The sequence below is a fragment of the Cydia pomonella genome, chromosome 1 (assembly GCF_033807575.1).
Source record: "Cydia pomonella isolate Wapato2018A chromosome 1, ilCydPomo1, whole genome shotgun sequence".
Taxonomy (NCBI): Eukaryota; Metazoa; Arthropoda; class Insecta; order Lepidoptera; family Tortricidae; genus Cydia; species Cydia pomonella.
Genome location: NC_084703.1, coordinates 9,392,221 through 9,415,531, shown reverse-complemented (window position 1 = coordinate 9,415,531; position 23,311 = coordinate 9,392,221). Strand labels below are relative to the sequence as shown.

General features: G+C 37.1%; 1 protein-coding gene across 2 annotated transcripts in view; it reads right to left on the bottom strand.

Moving 5' to 3' along the window:
* LOC133531214 (homeobox protein caupolican) overlaps nucleotides 1-23,311 on the bottom strand; it is a 58,505-nt gene that overhangs the window by 20,207 nt on the left and 14,987 nt on the right. Inside the window, exons 2-3 of one of the 2 annotated variants that reach the window (XM_061869434.1) lie at nucleotides 9,621-9,931; nucleotides 4,475-4,584 (exon numbers count right to left, since the gene is read on the bottom strand). In XM_061869434.1, coding sequence (XP_061725418.1) covers nucleotides 4,475-4,584; nucleotides 9,621-9,899 — 389 coding nt within the window. In that variant the 5' untranslated portion in view covers nucleotides 9,900-9,931. Of the gene's footprint in view, nucleotides 1-4,474; nucleotides 4,585-9,620; nucleotides 9,948-23,311 lie in introns of both variants that reach the window. The other variant, XM_061869389.1, reaches the window with a different exon arrangement.

Below are 23,311 nucleotides of genomic sequence, written 5' to 3'. Positions count from 1 at the left end.
CAATTGAGGATATCCTCCTTTTTTTAAGTCGGTCACAGAAACAAAAAAAGCAATGTCTGGTTTATGAATCTAATTAATTTACAGATACTAAATAATAGGTCCCTCATTCAACCTATTACTGTCTGACTTTGGGCACGACTTGTGAGCGAGTTGTGTCATAAATGTAAAATCGATTCATTTTTTAGCGACCTTTGCGTGTTTAGCAACACTAATCTTCTCTATAAAACCTATGATTTTTATAAATACGGTTGCTTACAGTGATAAGTGTTGACTTGTACAAGGTCTCCTTTAATTAAACATTAAATGTAATAAATGCATTATACTATTTTATATTTATGGTACAATAGAGTTCTTCTAGACTTTCTAGAGCATAATATTTATGTCACCCCAAGAAATACTAAGTAGCTAGAGGCGCTTATCAGGCGGCCCCGGCGTTTTGCCACGGCCCACTTGGGTAGCCTGGGGTCCGCTCTGTAACCTAATACCAGTAATCTTAGGCATCGGCCTAAATGATTTGATCAAGGTGAAATTTGTACGTAAAGAGGAACGTACAATATTAATAGTTTGTACCGCAGGTTAAATGTGACTGTGTTAATCACTTATTTATTTCTAGGTAATTATCTGTTTTTTGGTCATTAGATTATAAGCCAAAAAGGAGAATTTTAATTTGACTGTATATGTTTATTGGACAACTCAAAGACTTAAAATGTTTTATATTCACCTTACTGCTACTTTTTCTATCAGCGTTTATATATTTGTTTGCGGCTAGGGTTTGCAACCCGGATCCGAAATGTATGAAATTATCCGGATCTGGATCCAGATACACGGATATTCCCATATATTTTGGATCCTGCAAACCCTACTTGCGGCTAAGATCCACCTTACCTATAGCTATTTCAATTTTAGTAAGACTTAACTTACGGTTTAAGTTTTTACTTATATAGCTTAAGTACTTGAGCTTGAAAGGATTTATGTTTCCATTGGATGTGTTGTTAGAAGTCAAATTTATTACCTACTTTTATTTAGTAGCAGTTTTGTAGCAGTTATATTAATTCACGAATGTTTGCCTAAACTTGACTTACTTGACACAGGGAAAACTAAGTCGTCTAATCCGAGCATTACGGAGGGGAGTTCTAATTTAAGGTATTCAGTCGGTGGCTGAAGTGCATGCGTCGTTAATCTTTATTCAGTGAAGACGGCTCCGCAGTGCAGCAGCAATTAAAAACGTATAAATCACCCCCATCGATCCTTCTCCTTAATGAGCTCTTAATAACAACTAATATTTGTTTTGAAACTTCAACAGGTTTTATAAGTGACAGCTCCATTAGATATAACACATACTAGTCTTGAAAATAAATTTTATATTGAGGTCCCGTTTTTCTTAAAATACCTAGAGAGAATCCTAGTTTACGCGCGTATTGTTTATCTATCGCCTAAAGCTTACGAGTTTTTGTTCCAGCCAGGCTAGCTTTAGGTAAGAGGTTGTTCAGTGCTGTAGCCAACTTGTAGGTCTTGTCATCGATGATGGTATGTATATTTATGTATGGTATGTTATTGTATTAAATTTGTTGTTGTTTTTAAGTAGCACCGCCCACAATCTCTCTGCTTTGCCTAAAGCTTGACTGGTAGAGAATGCCTCATGGCATTAAGTACGCCTTTTGTACTATAAGGTTTTCTTTTGTGCAATAAAGATTAAATAAATAAATAATATATAAATATAACGTTCATAACACTAAAATAATGTAGTCTACTTCTCAGAACATGTAAAAAAGACAAACAGTAGGTAATAGTCTAGCGATGCTAAGGATTGTCTTGTGATATCAGATGGTGAGAAACAAAGTCATGTACCTACTTACAATAATAATAAAGTGGCCCCAAAGAAAATGCGAGTGATAGGGTACCTTGTAATTTTCTCCAACAAAAAGTATATTATGCACAAACTAGGGGCTTCTTCATTCACTGTCTGTCACATTATACGACAAGATCGTTAATTTCACTTAATGGCTAATTATAATTATCCTCTTCTATATTTACATGAATTGTAATTGCCTAGGGTGTTGTGTTAGCAATAGAAAAAGCATGAGAAGTATTGTTTTATTCGTTTTTACGAAGTAAAGAATGACAGTCTTATTGATTATGATACGATCGAGTGAGCATGTAATTTGTCACCTTTTAAAATAACACTCGTATAATATGTCTCCCACCATGGGGCTTTAAACTCTCGGGCTCGATTCTACTTGCTAAATTGAGCTATTTTTACTATGGGACCAACCACGAAATCGTGAAAAATCTTTAGCTTTTCCATAGAAAACATTGATATGTGATCAACCAAAATGTATGAAAAAGCCTAAAATGTTTTCGCCATTGCGGGTTTAGTGCCTAAATATAAGTAGCTCAGTGTAGCGAGTACAATCAAGCTCTGCATTTAAAGCCAGACACCCTGTATATGAAGTAAGATGCAAACGCATCTACATGTCTCCAAAATAATGAACGACCTTAACTGTATTTGTACTACAGCTCTGTAGCTGTAGGGGCCTAGCACAAAGTAGTAGTTTTTATATTGAATCTTCTGCCAAAAAAAAAAAAAAACCCCGGCTAGGGAAGATTTCAACCTGCCGTTGGGTAAGAATGTATATCGTACACGAATATATGTCGAATTATTAAAAAAATATTACAACTGTTTCGCATTACACAGCATGATCGGACACACATTGATTGTAAATTAATCCGTATCCGTTTATCACTACAACTGTTAATGTCCATCAGCTATCGTCATTTCTCGACTGCTGTGTCTTATCAAAATGAATCATTGCTTTTGTTACAAACTGGATGATTATGATTACAATACATCTAGGAGCTGTAGTAGGATATGGGAACAATTTTTGGGAGTTAGTATGCACTGATATTGGTTAGCAGCAAGCAGTCACTAAGCGCCAGGGTAACCTAGAATAGTTATTAACTCTCGACAACAAACTTACTTCATCTACCCAGCGTAGGTATTAACTAAGCCAGAATGATTTGTTATACGAATATTTAAAATAATAATGGAAAGCGGTTGATTGCGATATAATGAAAATAATACGTTGCCATAAACAGATGTATATTGCGCATTGCACATACGGTAGGTACGCGGTAACTGGCCCAATCTGATATCTGATACAACATTCATATCTAATAAACTCATGTTTTGTTACCTTTTCAATTCACCGCTATCTGCTTGCCCACACAAGCGTCCTGTCTACATCGCCTAACATATAAATACGGGCACTGATTATCTGTATCAATCGTTATAATAATGATAAAGTGCTTACTTATCGCTTTAACACGTTGCCTTGGATATTTTGATGTCTTTGATTTTTACGGTAGAATCAAAAAAGAGTCGAAACAGGGTAAAAATCACATTGCAATAGTTTCGGACTTAGAGTCGGTTTCACCAAACCGACTGTCACCGCTAAAGCGTTCGCCAATTTTTATTGTATGTGAAGTTTCATAATTCACTGCTGAGTAGCGTTGATCAGTCCGTCAATTTTATTGTGATTGGTGCAACTGGCCCTTAGTGTAACCAGTAACTGTGTCCCGTACACATAATAGTTTTATGAAATATGACGAAAAGACTAGAATGATAATTAACATAAAGCGCAGTGACGACTGGGGTACTTCACTGGGACAACTACTCGATTTACCTACTCGTAAGTTAAAGGCTTCACTCCAGTTATAGTAACTACCAGAATAACTTTTTGTTAATACACGAGGGCTGCTCCGAAAGTTGTTTACTGCTCCTGCTCTACTCGTGCGATTGCAATTTTATTTTTAAATACTTTGCAATTCCTGATCCCATACTCAAACTGTTCCTACAGTGACTATAGGTACTTAAGTAAATTTTTTGTAATATCTAGGTAAGGTAAGGTGTTTGCAGTGTATCTGCTTGCTTAGGTACATAGTACAAAAGAACTGCATATCAAAGTAATTGGTACTGTATGTATATGCAATGTTCTGTAGTAGTATTCAGGCATGCAGAAAAGCCTATTTTTGAAGTACCGCCATAAAACAAGCAAATGCGATTTCGTTCTGGAGTGACCCCACGTAGTGGGATAAAGAGAGTAACACGTGAGCCGGACACGTGAAGTGACAGTGGACGGGGCCCGGGTCGCTCGAACGCGTCGATGCTCATTTGTTCCTTTTTCATAGATTTGGACGTTTATCCTGACGATAATGCACCCGATGGCGACTTATGTTCGTATGGAGAGAGCTCAATACTGTCCGGCGACGCTCCAGTGGGAGCCTGCTCAAAAATTAATTATGCCTGGCTCCAAACTCCCCGATACTGTCACTGGGAGTTAGAAATCAGGAGCAACGTGCATTTTAGATCGGTACAGGTTCATGAATACTGCACAATCATGAACTCTCCCAATTGTGCCTAAACTGTCACGGATTGTGACGCTATCTCGTTACATAAATAGATAAAAGAACTCACCCGTTGAAGGGGTAGCCAGCGAAGGCGGCGTCGTAGGGGTGGTACACTGTCGGGTAGGGCCAGCTCGCCGCACTAGCCGCCAAGTTCTCCTTCAGTTCGATACCCGCAGCCTGTAAAAAAAACATGCGTTTGTAACACCTACACTCTCTTCCTACTTATATTTAATCAAAAGGCTGATCTTATTGATCTAAGCCGCGGTATAAAAAGCGGTTAAAATCAAATTAAAATATTTACTTGCGCTTAACATTGGCGCATTGAACACAAAAACTTTAATTTAACCGGTTTAAAGTCCAAACTGAATCTATTAAAACATCGTTTCCGGTAGCGTTAGCGCGATCCATTACGGGTCCTCGCCGGATTGATTCCCTGATCGATCGCTTAAAGTCCTCGTCTTAACTATTATACGAGCTAATGGGCCCAGATACAAGATGAGAGCATCAATCATCTACGAGACAAACGCATCTTTTTAGAGTTCCGTCACAGGTTACTATTATAATTTTATAACTACATATTATTCGTAATTTTCGCTACTTACCGTGGCTGCGTTTGTCGAATAATCGTGAGACATATGAATTTGTTTATTTTACGAAATATAGGTATGTAGACTCATGTTAAGGATAACATTTTTTAATAAAGTGTAACATTAAAATGGTTGATAATAACGTGTTTTCATGTAATTTTATAAAACCATTAAAAATTACATAGTGATCATAAGCATGAATAAAGTTTAATTGGTACAAGTTATGAAAGAAATTGTGTAAAAACTCTGACAGTAACAAAGGAACTGAGGGTCCAAAAATTTATAGCGACGCATTAAAATAACTCAGGAGCGACTCTTAATGCGGTCAGCCAGGATAAATCTATCAAAAGATTTTGTTGTCCAACAACTTCATTGGTGGCCGAATCGAAAATCCGATAATAAATTTTACTCAAGTACGACAGCGTAATCCAGGCGCTCTGTCGCTCTTTGTTGCTTAGACCTTTCTGATATAATTCCAGTTTTCTGTTACTACAAATAATCGGACTAAGCCGTGACGTGACGCGATTCTGCATTCGGGATTTATTGTATCGCGCCATGTTGTGCGGCTTGGCGACTTCGTCGATTTATGCAAATCTACCAAGCAGGTACTCGTACCAATGCAACACTACCTACATTTATATTCGTATTGTATATATCGCTTCAAATCAAATCTGACATCATTGTATGATTATAATTATGCATTCATATAAGTAATAATCTCTAAATTGTATATACATAGGTACATAGCCTGGAATCGTTAATATGTGCCGTTTTATAAACGATAACTTTATCCCAATGGACAAGATTTCTCAATAGAAATCTTAAACAAACATGCAAAACGAATAAAAAAGTCAGTTTAAATATATTTTATCATGTTTGATTACTAATTAGGCACTAACAGTTTATATAATCACATTTTGATCTTGACAAAAGTTTGATAAAGACGACGTTACTTTTTTGCCATAGTTAGACATTTTAAGATTAAATATCTAATTACATTCTTAGCTTTATATGTTATAATAGGTTAGTAATAATACCTAGTACAATAATAAATATTGACTTTAATGGTCATTTAACATAAGTGTGTACCTATATAGGAGTTCATTTATTCATGGGCCTAACCAAATATTTAAGTCTATATAATGTATTAATTATCCACGACTGATGAAATAAAAATATAGGTTCCTTTTAAAGATCGGCACGGAAGATGCACAACTGGTGTCGTGATAGTTGGTATCGTAATATATATAAGATAAGATAGATATAATCAAAATAAGAACATTCTACCTATTAACATTAAAAATATCTAATTAATCGGGGCCATAAAACCATTCATGGTGGGCTTTATTTTTATGGAACACAAATGTTTAATCCGTTAAATGATTCAATGAACACAGTTTCTACATAAAATCGAATTTTCTATAAAATATTTTACCTCAGAACGAGTCTTACATATTTGAATCTCTGCATTTTATTTACTATAATGAACGCTGTAGAGGTATCAAATAAAATCGGAAGAATAAATCGGATAGTAGTACAAACATGCATAACGATTACTAAGCACGTCATCCCGACTTTTTCATTGTAATAATTATGTTCAGTTAACTCTTGTTCAGTACCGTACCTAAGTAGGTATCAAACCAAAATCGTATACTTAACTACATATAATGATAAGCTGTTTTCAGAGATTACAAAATTTATGTTTGTTTACAGTACCTATTCAACGCCCGCCCTTACAAAGACGGCATAGAACCATTTTATAATCTGACAACGAATTCAACACAATCAAAAAAAGGCTATAAAAACATAACATTAGACTACCCTTAAAGAGTAAAAAAATAATGAATCGTAGACAAAATAAAAGGCGTGAAAAAAACGCGGAGGCAGGATCCCATTGAAGGCGAGCAAGGAGCGAGCAAGTTCACACTTTCGCCACCGATGATATACGATCATATCTCCATGAATGATTGAATCATCTGCCGGGACACGTTCACGGCCCCACCTTTTAACACCTTCCTCCAAAAGTTTTACTACGCGCCATATATTACGCGCCGTGGCTACTTTTATGTTGTTATGATCATTATCATTCAAAGTCACTACCCACACAGGGTTTCGAGCTTCGTGTAACAGCAGCGGTGGTGTTGACTTTTAAGTTGCAGGACATTTTGTTAAGCCCTTAATGCTTACCGTTAATATTTGCTGCATTCATTCAAACGGGATGGTATTCATGAACCTCTGACACTTATTATAGTGACTAAATATTAAAATAACACCAATTTAGATTAATCGGGTCTAAATGCAATGACCTGTAAGTTATACCATCATAAATAATGTTGCTTGCATTTAATAAGTAAATAAAAACAGGATGTTTTGAAAACAAGTCCTAATCGGTGATAAAGGAATCGTCGAACATATAAACTCGTTAAATCCGAATGGAGCTTGATACAACTTTTTATGAAATAACGGACAAAAAGTTCATACATCATCGGATTATTCTAATTTATACGTGAGCTTTATAAGGTACACGTCGTCCCCGCGGTGGTACTTAGCGCGAGAGGACGACAGCATCTAAAAAACAAACTATTTTGACATCCGAACCTTATTATTTTTCAGTAATTCCTATTGTTGCAGGTGTCAAGAGTGAAATGAATGATAACCGGTAAGCTGCTGCGCTTTAGATACTAATAATCTTACAGAATTAGATGATATCTTGATCTTGAGATATTGGGCTTCTTTAAACATAATTACTTTAAGACTTAATAAGATTTCGAGAAAATTACAGCTTTATTGGATTATGGGACTGGTCGCGAACGCTAATACGAATCGATTAAAACGGATAGGCAATTATATTTACTGTTTTTCTTTTAGTTAACCGTATGTAATATCTCTGGTGTTGCAGGCGTTCATAGGCTACGGTGACTGCTTACCATCAGGCGGGCCGTATGCTTGTTTGCCACGGACGTGGTATAAACATAATTAACGTTTTTCTAAACTTTTATTAGGTTTTTTTAATGTGTTATACGGCGAGAAGCTAAAAACATTAAAGTACCATGTTATGTAGTAGTTATTTAGCTAGTATTACATGTAGCACATGCGTATGTAGCTGTTTTGAGCCATTTTGCCGAACCTCCACTTGTACGGTTTCGAGGTTAATCTTCCTTGTTTGAGGTAGTTCTCCGCTCATTATCCGTGCGGCCGCTTAACGCGCCTTAAACTAATTGCCTTTTGGTAATAGCTTTATGTGCTGTACTTAAAACTTTGTTATGTTTATACCTATGTATGTCATCCTTCGGTTTATTTCGAACAGACTTGGTTATATATATGAAATTATACTATTAGTATTCTTTGTTTGGTATTATAGTCTCAATTTCTTCGTGAAGATAAAGAAGACACTATACTCAAATGAAAATATTAAACTTGCAGCAGAGTAATTTGTTAAAATGGTCCTACTTACTTTTTTTATGACCATTAAAACATCTTGTACATGACCCTCGGTTGACAGACCGGTTACCTACTATTGTTGTTGCATGTTCACTGTAGTACTTACTTACATAGGTATTAGTTTTGAAGGAATGCATCAGATTAGATGTCACCCCTACATATTTTTCATTATACTGTACATATTGTGTAATCTAGTTATAACTGTACCTAATAATGTATCGTTTACGCTGTCACGCGTAAACATAAATTAATAGTAAAGTAGGGGCCCAGCGAGTTACTCTGCATAGTTAATATTCAATCATTTTGTTTTAGCCTGCTCACCCGAACGTGATTATTCTGAATATTATGTGATGCTTAAGCTAAACTTCTTTGCATTTACACCTTCCGATTATCTAGGTATGTAAATCGTTATAGATAGGTAGGCTAAACAAGGTACTTACTCTTGTCTATAGGCAAAACCAAATCACGTGACCGCTTGACAACACTTTTTATCAATTGATACCTAAATTAATTAAATCCTTGGGTATTCGAGTAAGTCAAATAGGTATACTTAAATCAAATAATTAATCAGACCGGATTTACTACCTATTTACTTATACTATACGCGCTAGTCAGAATAAAGTAGCTGTTCTTGAAAATTATTATGATATATAATGGAAGTTACTAATTAACATTACAACAGATATTAGCAAGTTACTCTAGTTAATCTTTTTTACTCCATTGCATCCTGACTGAAATGTAAACATTGTAATTATTGTGTTAATGCATTCAATGATACTAAATTGTATAAAGAGAGTCATGGTCGTTGAGGAGAATAATTTATATATAGACCGAAGACATATTCATAATGCGGATAACGGATTGCTTAAAACACAAACCAGGTCAAGATTACCTTAAGCCGGCGAGCGACTATCTAAGAAGAATAATATCAATTTTAATGAAATGAAAAGTGTAATTAATTAGTATCTAGAAGTATTGTGATTTCTACGTAACATGATTTAGGAAACCCTAAGGAAAACAAATGTACCTATCTATAATTCATTCACTAACGTACAACGTACACCAATAAATATAACGAGTGTTTTTTTATTGTAACTATCACTAGCATGTTTTGTTTTAAAGGCAGCGGATATCCCGGTAAGTGAAACTGTGCCCAAGTCATAAGAGAAAACAAAAGGTACTAACGGCGTTAGTGTAGAAAGGCGGTTGGTCGGCGGCTAGGGCAGGGAAGTAGGCGGCCATGCCGGCCGCGGTGGCGGCGGCGGCGTCCGAGTAGGGCGCGCTGTACATGGACAGCGGCACGCCCGACGCCAGCCGCTGGTAGTTGAGGAACTCGTACTGGCAGGAACAGACCGTCTGGCCGGTTATAGGGTCCTGGAAGATGGGCCGGCCGGTGTCGCAGCAGCGCGGCGCGGCGGGCGCGGGCGAACCGGGCCGCGCCGCGCCGCCGCCCGCGCCGCTCATCCCGGCCGTCGCCGGCGGCGGACTGTTGGAGGCTGTCGATATGGTGCTCTGTAAGTTGTAAATTTTGAAATGCCTTTATGGCGCGTTTTCACATTCGCTGTTGCAAAAGTACACGAACAAAGTACACATATACATGGTTAACGGAGGCCTCCTAACGCAAAGCAACAGTCGCACAGGCAGATGTCACGCCAACAAACATTACACGGGCGTGGTATGCTGACTTGGTTACGTGCAAAATCTATTGTGAATTGTGACCCTGCGAACGAGCCAACGGCTGAACTGTATTGATGATAGCATAGACAATGCGATTAGCATAGCTCCCGGTGATGGATAGTAAATGTGAATTAAATGTGAGTATGCAAAGGGGACGTCGGGAACTGGGCGTGCCGCTCACGTCGTCAGACGATTCTCTACCCTTTTCTGTGTGACAAAATTAGATTAGACGTGGAAGCAAAACTAATATCCTTTGAAGAATTCATATTTAATAACAATAGGCTATTATTGTTGTAATAGATTTATTCGCCGGCCTACCTGAATCGATATCGCGGTCGCAGAATAAACATCCGGCGGTTGTCGGAGCACAATACGCCACGGCCTTTATCCAATGTGCAGACTCGTACGCGGATAAATAGCTTTCTAAATATTTGTCGTTCGAATGAAAAATGGTCCCGGCTGTCCGAGATTTTATTGTAACTTCAATGGGATTAGGAACCGAGAAATGCCACCCGACCGCTTATGATACAACGCTCTGTCAATTTATTTCAAAGAAAATCGTAATTAATACGTCCTTTGTGCCCTGTGCTGTTATGTTTCCAGGATTTATTTATGCTTGATAATAAATTCCACCGATGTGAAGTTAAAGTAATAGCAACACTTGATGTGATTGTGAGCGACGTGGAGGTTTAATAAGTCAAAGAGCATTGTTTCTTGTGGACATAAGCCCCGTAAAGTAAAGGCGCGGTTAACTGTGAGGGTGGACTACGCTAAGCTGGCCCATGCGCCCACAGTATGGCTTCACTCTCTCCCTAAACGCGCCATGCCACCGGCTACTTCGGCTGCTATTCGTTCAAACTTTTCCTGGTCGATAGCTACTTCAGTTTAAACACTAGTTTACCCACTCTTATCACACAGAGGCTAAAAACATTTGTTGTGTTCAGGGACTTATAGAGGTAATCCCGAAGCCGTTCAGCGACGGATCCCTGAATTACCTACATAACATGCCCTGCATTACATAGTTGTTTAATCCTTGCTCGCTAACAGTGTACATGACGGGTTCTATGGCTACAGTATGAATGTGGCTCGTTCGACTTAAAGGTCATAACAATAGTAATCATATTGGTCTGAAGCGAGCACGCAGCTGAAAACGATGCCGGTGCTTAAAAGGGTTCAATCCATTCAAACGTTTCAAGTACTTATCTATCCGTCGAATGTAACGACATAATTTCTGTAGTACTTGATGCTCCACCGCGCAGTGATCATTGTGATTGCTGCGCGTGTACCAGTTCTGTACTAATTTTTATTGTCGTTTTGTTTTCTTGTTGATTAATTCCACAGGGATTTTTCAGATACATTATGTACTTAAGCCTTCCTCAAGAATCACTCTATTGATAGATGAAAGTCGTATGAAAATCCGTTCAGTAGTTTTTAGTTTTGGAGTAGTTTTATAAGATGTAGTGAATTGACGTTTTCCCCTAGACTTGCGGACACTAGGTTGCTTGACAGTCGTGCACGCTCCCAAACGGCGCGTCTTGACAATAATCATATATTTCTGGTCGGGCTTTAATTGAGTTCGGACTGTACCTCAACACTGTAATGAAAAGTTTTTTAAATATAAAAAAAACCTTTAAAGTTGAGTTGCGCTTCGAATTCGACTTCGAGTTCAGTGTGCTACTCTGTTTTGAGAAGGTGTGATGAGTTGATGTACCTAAGTTAAGGTGTAGTATGTTTATTATATTGTTCAGTATAATCTGTTTATGAGGATTTATGGGTGGTTAAATATTTGTATTAACCAGATAAGCGAGTGTACAAATCCGTCCATTAGGAAGCGGAGAAAAAAAAACAATCATGTGTCATAATTTCCCTATATCATATATTGCCAATGCCAACCGAATTGATTTTACTCAAATATTAACTCATAACCATGAGAATTGATGCGTGATTCTTGTCTGAATTGTCCCAAAACCTAACATAAATCCGTGCTAGCTTTCGTGAATTAATCTATATCTGTGCCCCGTTATTTAAAATAAAACATTAGACTTTAGTTTATACCTTTATTCAAGGTTTATTACTCCTGATTTAAAAAAAAACTAGGGAATTTACCCTTACAACACCGAACTGCTACCAGAAAAGTGGGGTAGGTTAGAACTGCGGCCCTCACAAAGACGAACTGCGGCCAGAAAAGTGGATTAAGTTAGGTTAGAACTTCATTAACATTTTATTTCTCATATACCATTCCAAAAAAACTATCATCCGGGACATATTTCATGCTAAAAGGGGGGTGCCTCAGGGGGAGTGGAGGGGACGCTAGTGTGCATAAAGCACCATACCCAAAGGTATTACCAAAGGCATACTGCATTAGTATTAATTTGGATGTAATTTGTTTTTCAAAAAACATAATTTGACCAAATCACAATCGCAACAACGTATTATTATTTTTAAGGGCCACTTGCATCATCCCACTAACCCGGGGTTAACCGGTTAAACCGTTAACCTAAAGTCAAATTGTACTGGTAACCATAGTAACCCCAGGTTTAACCGGTTAACCCCGGGTTAGTGATTGGTGCAAAAGACCCTAAATATCTTTGGTCGGGTTCTTCGGACCCATCCTGTAGTGGCGAATGTAATGAATAACAATTTTAAGGCCAGTACTCGTACTATGGTTACCCCATCTTTACGTTCGATCATTTTTCCTCGAGCATCTATATGAACTTGTATTCCTTGCAGCTTAGTCATTATCTAACTGCGATTAATTAGTGTAAGTATTTAAAGGGAAACGGTCGGATACCGCGCGCTGTCTTAAGTATTGGTTGCGCACTTATAGGTGCTTATTAGATAAAGAACACAAAAAAGTTGTCATCATATCCTTTTCAAATATCGGACGGTTCGAGGATTAAAGTGCCGCTGCACCTTATCTACAGCAGACATCTTTTAAAAAACAAACACGAGAAGTATTCTCTTTTTGTCGTATTTTTTATCGTAACCCGCAGGATGTGTTAGAGTCGTTAAGCCCTTTTAAGTGTTAAACCATGTAACTGAATATTTGAGCGTATAAGGGACCGATCTATTTGTTAAATAACGTAAAAAAATGTTAATCTAAAAGAAATCGGACCCAATGACATGAATTTCGTTAAAGACATCAGTCGGGCAAAAAATATCGATGACACGTTTGTCGCTCGACTAACCGTGGTGGCAGAGCGGTCCCCAGGTACCCGGCCTGGCCTCGCCGAGACCGAGGTGCTCTCCGTAACATCTCATTAAAATATTTATACAATTTCTACATTCACTCATAGCTCATTTCCCAAAAGGGACGCACGTTCAACATCAATTTGAAGGAGTTCAATAAACATTGCAGTTACATTTTCATTTTACATGTGATAACTTTTACTACCTACTAGATATAATGCATTTTAATTGTTCGAAAACTAAACTCACAACTCAAATTAATCATAGCAAAGTACGTACAATGCATTTAATCTCATAGAATTTACTACAACGGAAAAAAACAGTAGGTCAATAAAGGTCTGTCGTATACACAGTAACATAGTTCTGGACACTGAGGCATTTATATTAATTACAGTTATGTTTAAGTATCTACAATAAGTTCGCAGAATTGCCGGAAAAGACCATATTCCGCCTAATCAGCTCAGAGTCGGTTAATGAAAAAGCATGACAATTTGATAGAGCTGGTGATAAGCGTACGTCACGGCGGTTGCGCGCGTTCCTCGGCTTGAGAAAACCGCGCGATTATACTGTCCCGATTTTTTCCACTAAACTGATTTATTACTGGCCCGATTTTTATATTTGTTTAACAACAACTATTTCAGCTAACGCTGGTTAATTATTACATATTTGTATTTGTTACATCTGTGTTACGCTTTCTTGCGACACACAATTGGACCTGTGTTCTGCCTCTGAGATTCCGTTATTTTATTAATAAAACGGATTCCTTAACACAAGGAATGCGTAAGATAACATTTTATATGCGGCTTTAGTTTATTTCTAGCAGTTTTAAGAATGCAGAAGTTTGTAGATGTATATTCATTAATTAAATATAAGCACAAAGTTCCTAGCACTGTGCAAAAAAATTTAAACAAATCATAAACCAAATAGGACCATTGTCCAAAATTTTATTGCAGGTAGATAATTTTGACCTCTGCGTCTGCACGTGAGTACTATCGTAATTTTAGTGCTCCGTATAAAACCTTGTCCATGAAGCACTTATGGGATCACTTTAGTGTTGTAAATCGGTATGGCTTGTATAAAACATGAATACTCATTTATTAACAAATCCCCAACACTGTTTATCTAGAATCACTATTTTTGGGTTCCATACCAAAATGGTAAAAAGGAACCTTTATGGCGCGTCTCTGTTCGTCTATCTGTCACAACTCACAACGCTAAACTTCTCGCGAACTACTGACCTACCGATTTTAGAAGTAGTATAGGGTTCTCTAAATCATAGTCGAAAAATATTTTGACGAATGTCTTTTCGCAACCAATCATTCGCATAATATCATTTCGCCGAATGATCAAATGGCAACTCGACACAATAATTCGTATTATTTTACAAAGTAATATTTTAGGTAGCAGAATTACTTCGCAAGTCTAATGCGAAACAAAAAGTTTATTTTCGTAATTTAACATCGTCCGATGCAAAAAAAGTCACTTCTGGCCCTGTTTGGTCGCAGTTCACCGAATACGCTCCTACTTGCTTCGCTCGTCGTTGCACCTACTTTGACTCTGTCAAATGATCTATTTAGCCGAAGGAAAGATTTGGCGAAGTTTTATGTAAATGTATATTGTACCTACAATTTCTATGAAAAAATTAAAAAAAAAAAAAAAAAAAACAATTGTACCAAGTAAAACGTTGACATAATTAACATTTTCCGAATGTTGGTTGCCAAAGTAAATAATGTGGGAAAAGGTGGTTTGCAAGTAAAATTCGGACATTAAAACTTTGGCGAAAAGGCAGAACACCCTAGACACCTGACTAATAGGCAACGAAAATGTATATCACGTATCTTCTACCTTCTCAGCCCTCTTGAAAGATTACATTTATATTAATCAGAAAAAATCCCAACTCCTGAACCGCATTTCATATTTGACTTTTAAGCAATGACACTAATGTTCAAAATATATTGGTAATAAAGAGATATTGTTAAATTGGCATTAGGTATAACACTTGCTGATAAGTAATATCTGTACGGATTTTAATCAATTTCGTAGCTTCCTTGGGTTTCCAAGGAAGGTTAGACACAGGGCAAGTTTTATCCGATATTAGTCTGCATTTGTATAGCATTACGTAAAGCGAATGAATTCGAGCTGACTTGGGTAAGTAAGTATGGACTCCATGCCTGCTTGCACTACGTTCCAGTAGGTCGGACGCAGGCTTGAGTTGAGTGGTAAACATTTTTGATTTGAATTTTAAGCTACTAAATAATATCGTAATCGCGATAATTGTCCATTCAAGTAAGACACCCCCATAGATTATTGACAATTCTAATTATTTATAATCCCATTCGCCCTACTTATTGGGCTTGACCTTCGATAATAACAAATAACAGCAATCGACTAATTTTAATTAACATGTTCCATTGGGAAATAAGGAATAGTATTTAGAGTTATATCCGCTTGGGAATTTACTGTTTAGAAATAACAAAAACAAGTAAATATCAAAATTAAGGAAAAATCTGCTTCATATTATCATCAATATAACGAATGATTTCTTTGTGTTTGTTCCTAATTTATCACAGTTGTCAAGTTGGTGTTCAAGACGCTACGTATGTAGATGTAATACAAAGATACCTAATTTTAATATACGCGTAGAAAGGACAAATCTCATGTGACAAATTATATTCGATGCCGGAGAAAAACCTGTTTTAACGAAAACATGTCAATAAAAAACACAACACTTATGTAACTTTTTAAAGTGATGCGATTTTAATGTCAAACTATACAAAACGGACATAAAAATAAGAATGTAGAACAGTTTTATTAGCCTTCCACAACCACTCATATGTGTAGGCGCAGTGACAATCTGTCATGTGGTGGTGGCATTAGCGAGTGCCGTGTGATCCGTCCTTAATTGCGCACTGACGTGCCGGCTCCGTTCGCGTGAATAGGAAAACACTAATTAATTAACTAAGCATTCGTTTTTTCCTAATGTGTTTCCGACGATCTTAGATAAGTGCGGTCGGAGCAGCCGCGCGTGATTCTTCTATGTCCGACATGTGACTTTCGCGAGAGATAATCCTGCCGGGTATTCTCTTAATGAAGTGTCAGTCAACTCCCGCTGTGAGCCGTTAAGCCCGTGCATGCACCTTTCTTCGTGTAAACGAGATCAATTGTTTTCCATCAAAACTTATTTACATAAAATTGTGACTTTAATTGGACAATTACATGGTGGATCGCGAGTGTCTATTTCGACCGCATCCTGTCGAGATATCCGCGCCGATAACGCCGGAATTGGCCCACCCTCGAAATGCATAATGCCTTAAAGAAATTCACACCTTCCCTAATGAAGGTAGAATTAGGGAAGAATAAATATTAAAAGGGAACCGCCAGCCGTATTCTAATGCCCGCAAAGCAGTAATGTGAAGATAAATACGTAATAATGGTGTATAATGATAATGAATGCATATTAATATTAAAAGTTGTCCGCTGGCCTCGTTCACGGCCGCCGTCAGGTATACAGGACGTAGCCAAAAACAAATAATAACATTTATTGATTTCGTGCGTTTCGTTGTTTTTTCGTCATTTACTGGAACAGTAGTGTTCTGTTTTTGTTACAATTTGTAACAATATGTGACCATGCGTTTCAAGAACCATTGATAGGAGTAGGGAGGTATGGATAGAGATCGATTATCATGAGCTGGCGCAGAATATACATACAATGCGAAATTGTTGATCCTTTAAGATTCAACCTGCACCTTGCACACTGTACCTACGTATTTGGATTGTTGTTGCAGCCACCTGGACCGTTTGTCTGTAAGTATGAATGTTTTGGCCAATAAGAATTAAACAGGCTTACACTGTCGAATTCTAGTAAGAAAATAAGTAAGTACCTACGCGTCTTCCTATACGATAGGATAGGTCGTAATCTAGAGTAAAAAAAATGCACGTCTGGGGATATCCATTAGTTCAAGTGATTCTAAAATAACTTTTATTGTAATGGATATAATTATTTATTGTAATAAAATTACCTAATTAATATTAGCATGACTTTTAATTTGATACTTTTATATTTAACAAATAGTAACTAGATTCATTGTTTTAAGATATTCCCGGGCATTCCCGATTCATCATGATAAGGTGCAATTTTTATACAAGTGTGGCTATATGAAATGGGGTACCGTTATATAAACTAATTCCTATACCTACTATCGGGATCACATTTATTATCTTTATAAGTAGTTTAATAGTTGTTAGTCCAAAGTACGCATTTAGTATTTCCGTTTCATACAAAAAAATAGTAAAAATAATCACTCTGTATTTCGTCTTCGTTACAAAGTGCGAGTGAAACAGAAAAGGTATAAAACGTGTCGGCTATTCATAATAGACCTTATCGGTCGGTGATCTGTTAGCGATGTGGGTAAAATACACTTGAATTGTTTTTTTTCTCGTATTCTTAATTTAATTATAGTTACTTCTTAAATAGCATAAAGGGCTGGCGTTAAACCATATGTATTTTAATGGAATATATTTTAGTAAAATGGAACTAGGTTTAGTATTATAACGCTTATTTTTGGTTTTAATTTAGGAATTCAGTGCATAATAATAGGAATCCTACAAATATCTCTTCATCTGTTTGATAGCTGTTTTTTTAACTTTCGTTACCAACTTTAACTAGATTAAGCAAATTCGACCTAATTTAGTACCTAAAATTACTTGTTTCATAAATAGTCGGCAAGGTTAAGTTTGCTGGTTAAGAATTAGATGGCTACAAGCAAGTTTATGGTCAGTAAGAAATAAAAAGGTTAAAAACATTGCAGTCTTGATTTATTCAACAACAATGTTGTATACAAATTCCATTATTCGGCGTGTCCACTTTTTAAAAGTTGAAGGGTCCCGATACATTTTTTTTTAATACCACGAAGCATACGGCCCGCCTGATGGTAAGCAGTCACCGCAGCCTATGGACGCCTGCAACTCCAGAGGTGTTACATGCGTGTTGCCGACCCTTTAAATATAATAGGTAATCGATATTTTTATTTGCACATTTTTTGAGAAAACTACCTATATTTGCCTCATTAGTACCTATTGGCATTTGCAGGTTTCGTAATATATTAAACGGACTCCCAAGGTCGCCCGTTTAAAATTCATACTCCGCCTGCAAATTGACATATTATCCGCCTCGACAATCTTGTACTATTCCAAGCATCAAAGTTTTGTACTGAATGTTATACCTCATAAGTACAGTGCGTTCACAGTTACTCATAATAAGTGTACAAACACATACAAGAGCCTCACCTTGGACATATCCAATCACGTTATTGCGAATACACTATTATACAAATTGCCTGGAGCTAATTTCTAGTCAGCGTATACGTTAAACCGGCTTATTGCCGTATATTCTCCTTGTTCGTTTTTCGTGTTGTCATGTTCGCTTTAGGTCACTATGGGCTATTTGCAACCAGTCACGCGCTTCGATAATTTTCTGACGTGAAAAAGCTGTGTCATGCTTTTCTAGCTCTTGGCGCTCCGCATTAAGCTAGGTATCATGCCAGTTTTTTAGTACAATTTCCTTCAATGATTGTTAATGTATTAGCTAAGGTGTTATAATGAATGCAAAGTTCTTATTCACATTGCAAAGTTTTAAATGGCGACACAGGTTGCTGGTTTTCAAATTGATAAAGAACTGACGATTATTGGGTACGTGTTTTATGAGTTTTATTGCGCTGTCGATATATTTTACGTCGCCCCAAATATTAATATGCACTTGAAATGGCGATTGGAGTTGAATTTTCAACACGTGCTTTCCGACGCGCTCCGTCGTCGCCTTATTACAGTGTTTCATTCAAACAACTCATTCATAAAATTGCAACTCTTTTGCGAGCAACCGGAGCCCGCCGCGCTTCATCGCCCACACAAATACGGCCTTTTACCGCCACCTTTTAATTTTTATCGCATTCGGAAAAATATATGTTTAATTTATCTCGACAGCGTCGACCCGATTTGTGTGTCTTCAATCATTCTCGGCATCGCATTGATTTCACTAATGAAGTTGTTGCGGATTGTTTTGTGATATTTACGACCTTTGCTAAGGAACAAACATGTGCTAGCTATTGCTTTCTAATAATAACTGGCACTTTATAGTGCTTAATACCCCTTCGGGCGATCCAAACACGCCGACACCCATAAACACCGAAATAGACTGGTGTTCATAATCACGACGTGAACTATATTTGCAACTAAAGTTTCATCGGAACTTATTCTTTAACTTGATATCGGACCTACACTTTTGGTGGGCCTGACGTAACGTAACTACCCCACTCGTCTAACTTCTGACAACATAAGACATATTAATAAGTTAAAACATATTATAATTTACATATGTATGCTGTTTCTTCTTAGTAGGCTAATATGTAGCTGGTACAGTACAGTACTACAGTAGGTACAGTCTACGTCAATTATATATTAAGTATTAACACTTGCATCTTACACTTTTGTAATAAGCCAAAATATTGATCATAACTTGTATAAAAGTACATTACAGTAAAATCTACTCTAAAATTGAGCTTTGGTTAAAAACGCCCGTTGGTCATTTAGAACAATACATTTTAGTTGTAGGTACGTTTTTCCTTATGCACTAAACTTCAACTTTTATTACAACGGACCTAAAACACAAAAACATTGACGGGTACAATAATCGACTGTTATAATATGCCACTCGGTAGGTACGTATGAAGTTTTATTTTATTGGCAAGTAGTTAATGTAAATACACAATGCCAGCTGAAAGTTCACCTACTTGCGCGCTGGAGTGCTTGCATCGCACCAGCTCTTCATATTAATCAGGCGGCTGCGAGTCCTTTATCACTGCTCAAGTGCCCGCGTTTATCAATTATTTATGAAATGTGAAATAAAACTGTTCGTGTCGTTGCGAGTAAGTATTGAAATTTGAATTATCGGTTATTACGTGTGCCATTAAATCGGTGGCGATTCAAAACATCCCGTTCCCGGCCAGCCTTTATTGCCAGCCTGTCGCTCCTTAATCGATGACTGTGTTACGGAAATAACCCGTGTTACCACCTTTGCATTTTATACTTGCCCCGCATTATTGACCAGACCTTGTGGTCATATATTGAACGTGCTTGTTTAAAATTGTTGTTTGGGTTAGTTACGAGTATCATATACTAATTAAACTATAATAGTTACACTATCCACCATGGATATCAAATACCTACTTCTACTCTTGTCAATCAATTGAATCTTCTTCTTCTTCTCCTAAGCTTTTTTCCCATCGTCTAGGGTCGGCTCTCCTCGTCTGTCTTTTCCATTTTTCTCTATCCTGCGCTGTTGCTGTGTCCATCTCGATCTCCTTCAGATCTCTCTGGACCGTCGTCAGCCAGGTGGCAGGGGGTCTTCCGTGGCGACGCGTCGTGGTGGGTAGTCTTAACGCTACGTTTACCATGTGGTCTGTAGGGCAGCGGAGTATATAGCCATACAAGCGACGTTCCTTCACCTTGTCAATGATGGGAGCTACTCTGTAACTGCCTCGGATGTGTATGTTTCGAACTTTGTTTAGAAGTGTTACGCCCGCTGACCAGCGGAGCATGCGCATTTCTGTCGCGTGGAGTTTTGACAGATGTTGCTGTGTAGATGTCCAGCACTCTGTACCGTAAAGTATAGCTGGTCTTATCGCTGTTATGTCAATCCGTTGAATAACGGTGAATAAAACGTTGTATACGGATGAATACCTATAAATAAATAATAAATAAATAAATAAATATTATAGGACATTATTACACAAATTGACTAAGTCCCACAGTAAGCTCAATAAGGCTTGTGTTGAGGGTACTTAGACAACGATATATATAATATATAAATATTTATAAATACTTAAATACATAGAAAACACCCATGACTCAGGAACAAATATCCATTGCTCATCACACGAATACATGCCCTTAACCAGGATTTGAACCCGGGACCATTAGCTTCGTAGGCAGGGTCACTACCCACTAGGCCAAACTGGTCGTCAAACCTATTAGGTGTAGTTTAACAATTATACATTTATTAAATGTCATAGAAATGGTTAGCCTAAGTTTTGTCTTAATAGAATAATGTAACAATAGTCTTAAAAAATATTTTGAATTTTAACTTTATTCATAAAACGTTACAAGCCTCAATTAGTTAATTTATATTTTACTTCTTTTTTACAAATACGTAAGTAAAATGACAAATTAAAACAAACGATTAATATCCAATTGAGGCTTGTACCGCGTTTATGAATAACGCCATCAATGCATATTTAATATTGATAAAGCTGTTTTTTAACAATTTTGTAATTTTTTTGTACAGGTGGAGCTATTACCGTGCGGCTGCTATAAGACAGTTCTATAAAAAAATACATACAGCATTATATTTAAATTAGTCATCCATTATCTAATAGGCAAAAAAAAATGAAAATACTTTAATTTGTGTTATTTCAAGTAGAAACACTATAAACTGAATTATACTCGTATGTCATATAAGTAAGAAAAAACTGGCCAAGTGCGAGTTAGACTCGTGCACGTAGGGTTCCGTACCATTATCTTATCATCATTATTAAATGTCCCCCTAAATTTTCATTTTTTTTTGTTTTTAGTAAGTATTTGTTATAGCGGCAACATAAACACATCATCTGTGGAAATTTCAACTGTCTTAACTATCACGGTTCATGAGATACAGCCTGGTGACAGACGTACAGCGGAGTACGGAACTCTGAAAAGAAGGCGCCGTAAGCTCTTAAGGGATGCATATACTCGTTCTAGAGAAAATGCCGACCCATGTCGCTGTGACCCGGCTAGCCGAGCGGTTTGTCATCTTCTGCGATTGCAGAGGACGCTGGTTCGATTCCAGCCCTGGGCTCTGGAGGCCTTGGTCACTTTTTCATCCTTATCTGTTTAGTCAGAATTTGGTTAAAAAGGCGGATCCTATAAACTAATAAATTGATTTAAACTACTCAGAACGTGAAAAAGTAAGAATTCGGGACAAATAACAAAGCGCTATTCCTTTCGTTTCGTTCTCAAGAGTCTCAAGTCTATGTACCTACATACCTACACACACCTACCTACACCTACATAGACTTGAGAGGTACCTATATCTACCTAACCTACAAGTTGCGACAAAATTATCAATACTTAGTTAATTAATGATATCGCGATAAAATATTGATTCTATTGTTTTTCATTTGGCACTTAATTTCTATATACTTAAATAATTTAGTTAGTTATTTTCAATCTTACATACCGGGTCTATTCGTTTAATAAAAAACCGAAACGGCTCTCCTGCCAAATATTCGTTTTGAAACTTATGTCATCATATCAGTTGGCTAAGCAATAATTTCACCTAATGGAAGTGTATACTATTTTAGGAGGAATTTACCGGATATTGTTGATATGTATAAACGGCGCGCGAGACACACGGTCGCGGACAATGTACAGTTCCGATGTAGATCGCATAAATAAATTGGGATCTTAACATACCTACGTTTATGTTTTAGTTTTTAGTTTTTAATAATATACGATTACTGACAGAATTAAAGCATTAGCTATCTGAAAATTATATTACAAATTAATTAGATAAACCACGATAGAATAACCACAACAAGTCGAAATAGGAAACTAGTCACACTAAACTATAACTTCCTATTGTTAATAATATGTGACGTTATCTATGAACAGGGACCTTATTGTCGATGGCGCTTCCGCCGTTATAAACGATGCTCCGATACAAATACAACGCTGCGCGCGACGCAGTGCGGCGTAAACGCCATCGACAATAAGGTCCCTTTTCATAGATAATGCCACATATAACTAACATATGAGAGTACTATTTATACCTCATTCACTGAGGAGTCAGCAAAATTTCCTTCCTCTTCAAACTAAAATTACTCTCTATCCCTCTTAGTTTGCGATGATATTCCTTTTTTGGACCTACTTTTTTTACTGAGGAGCCCTACTTTTTCACATATATAACCTATTTTCTACTA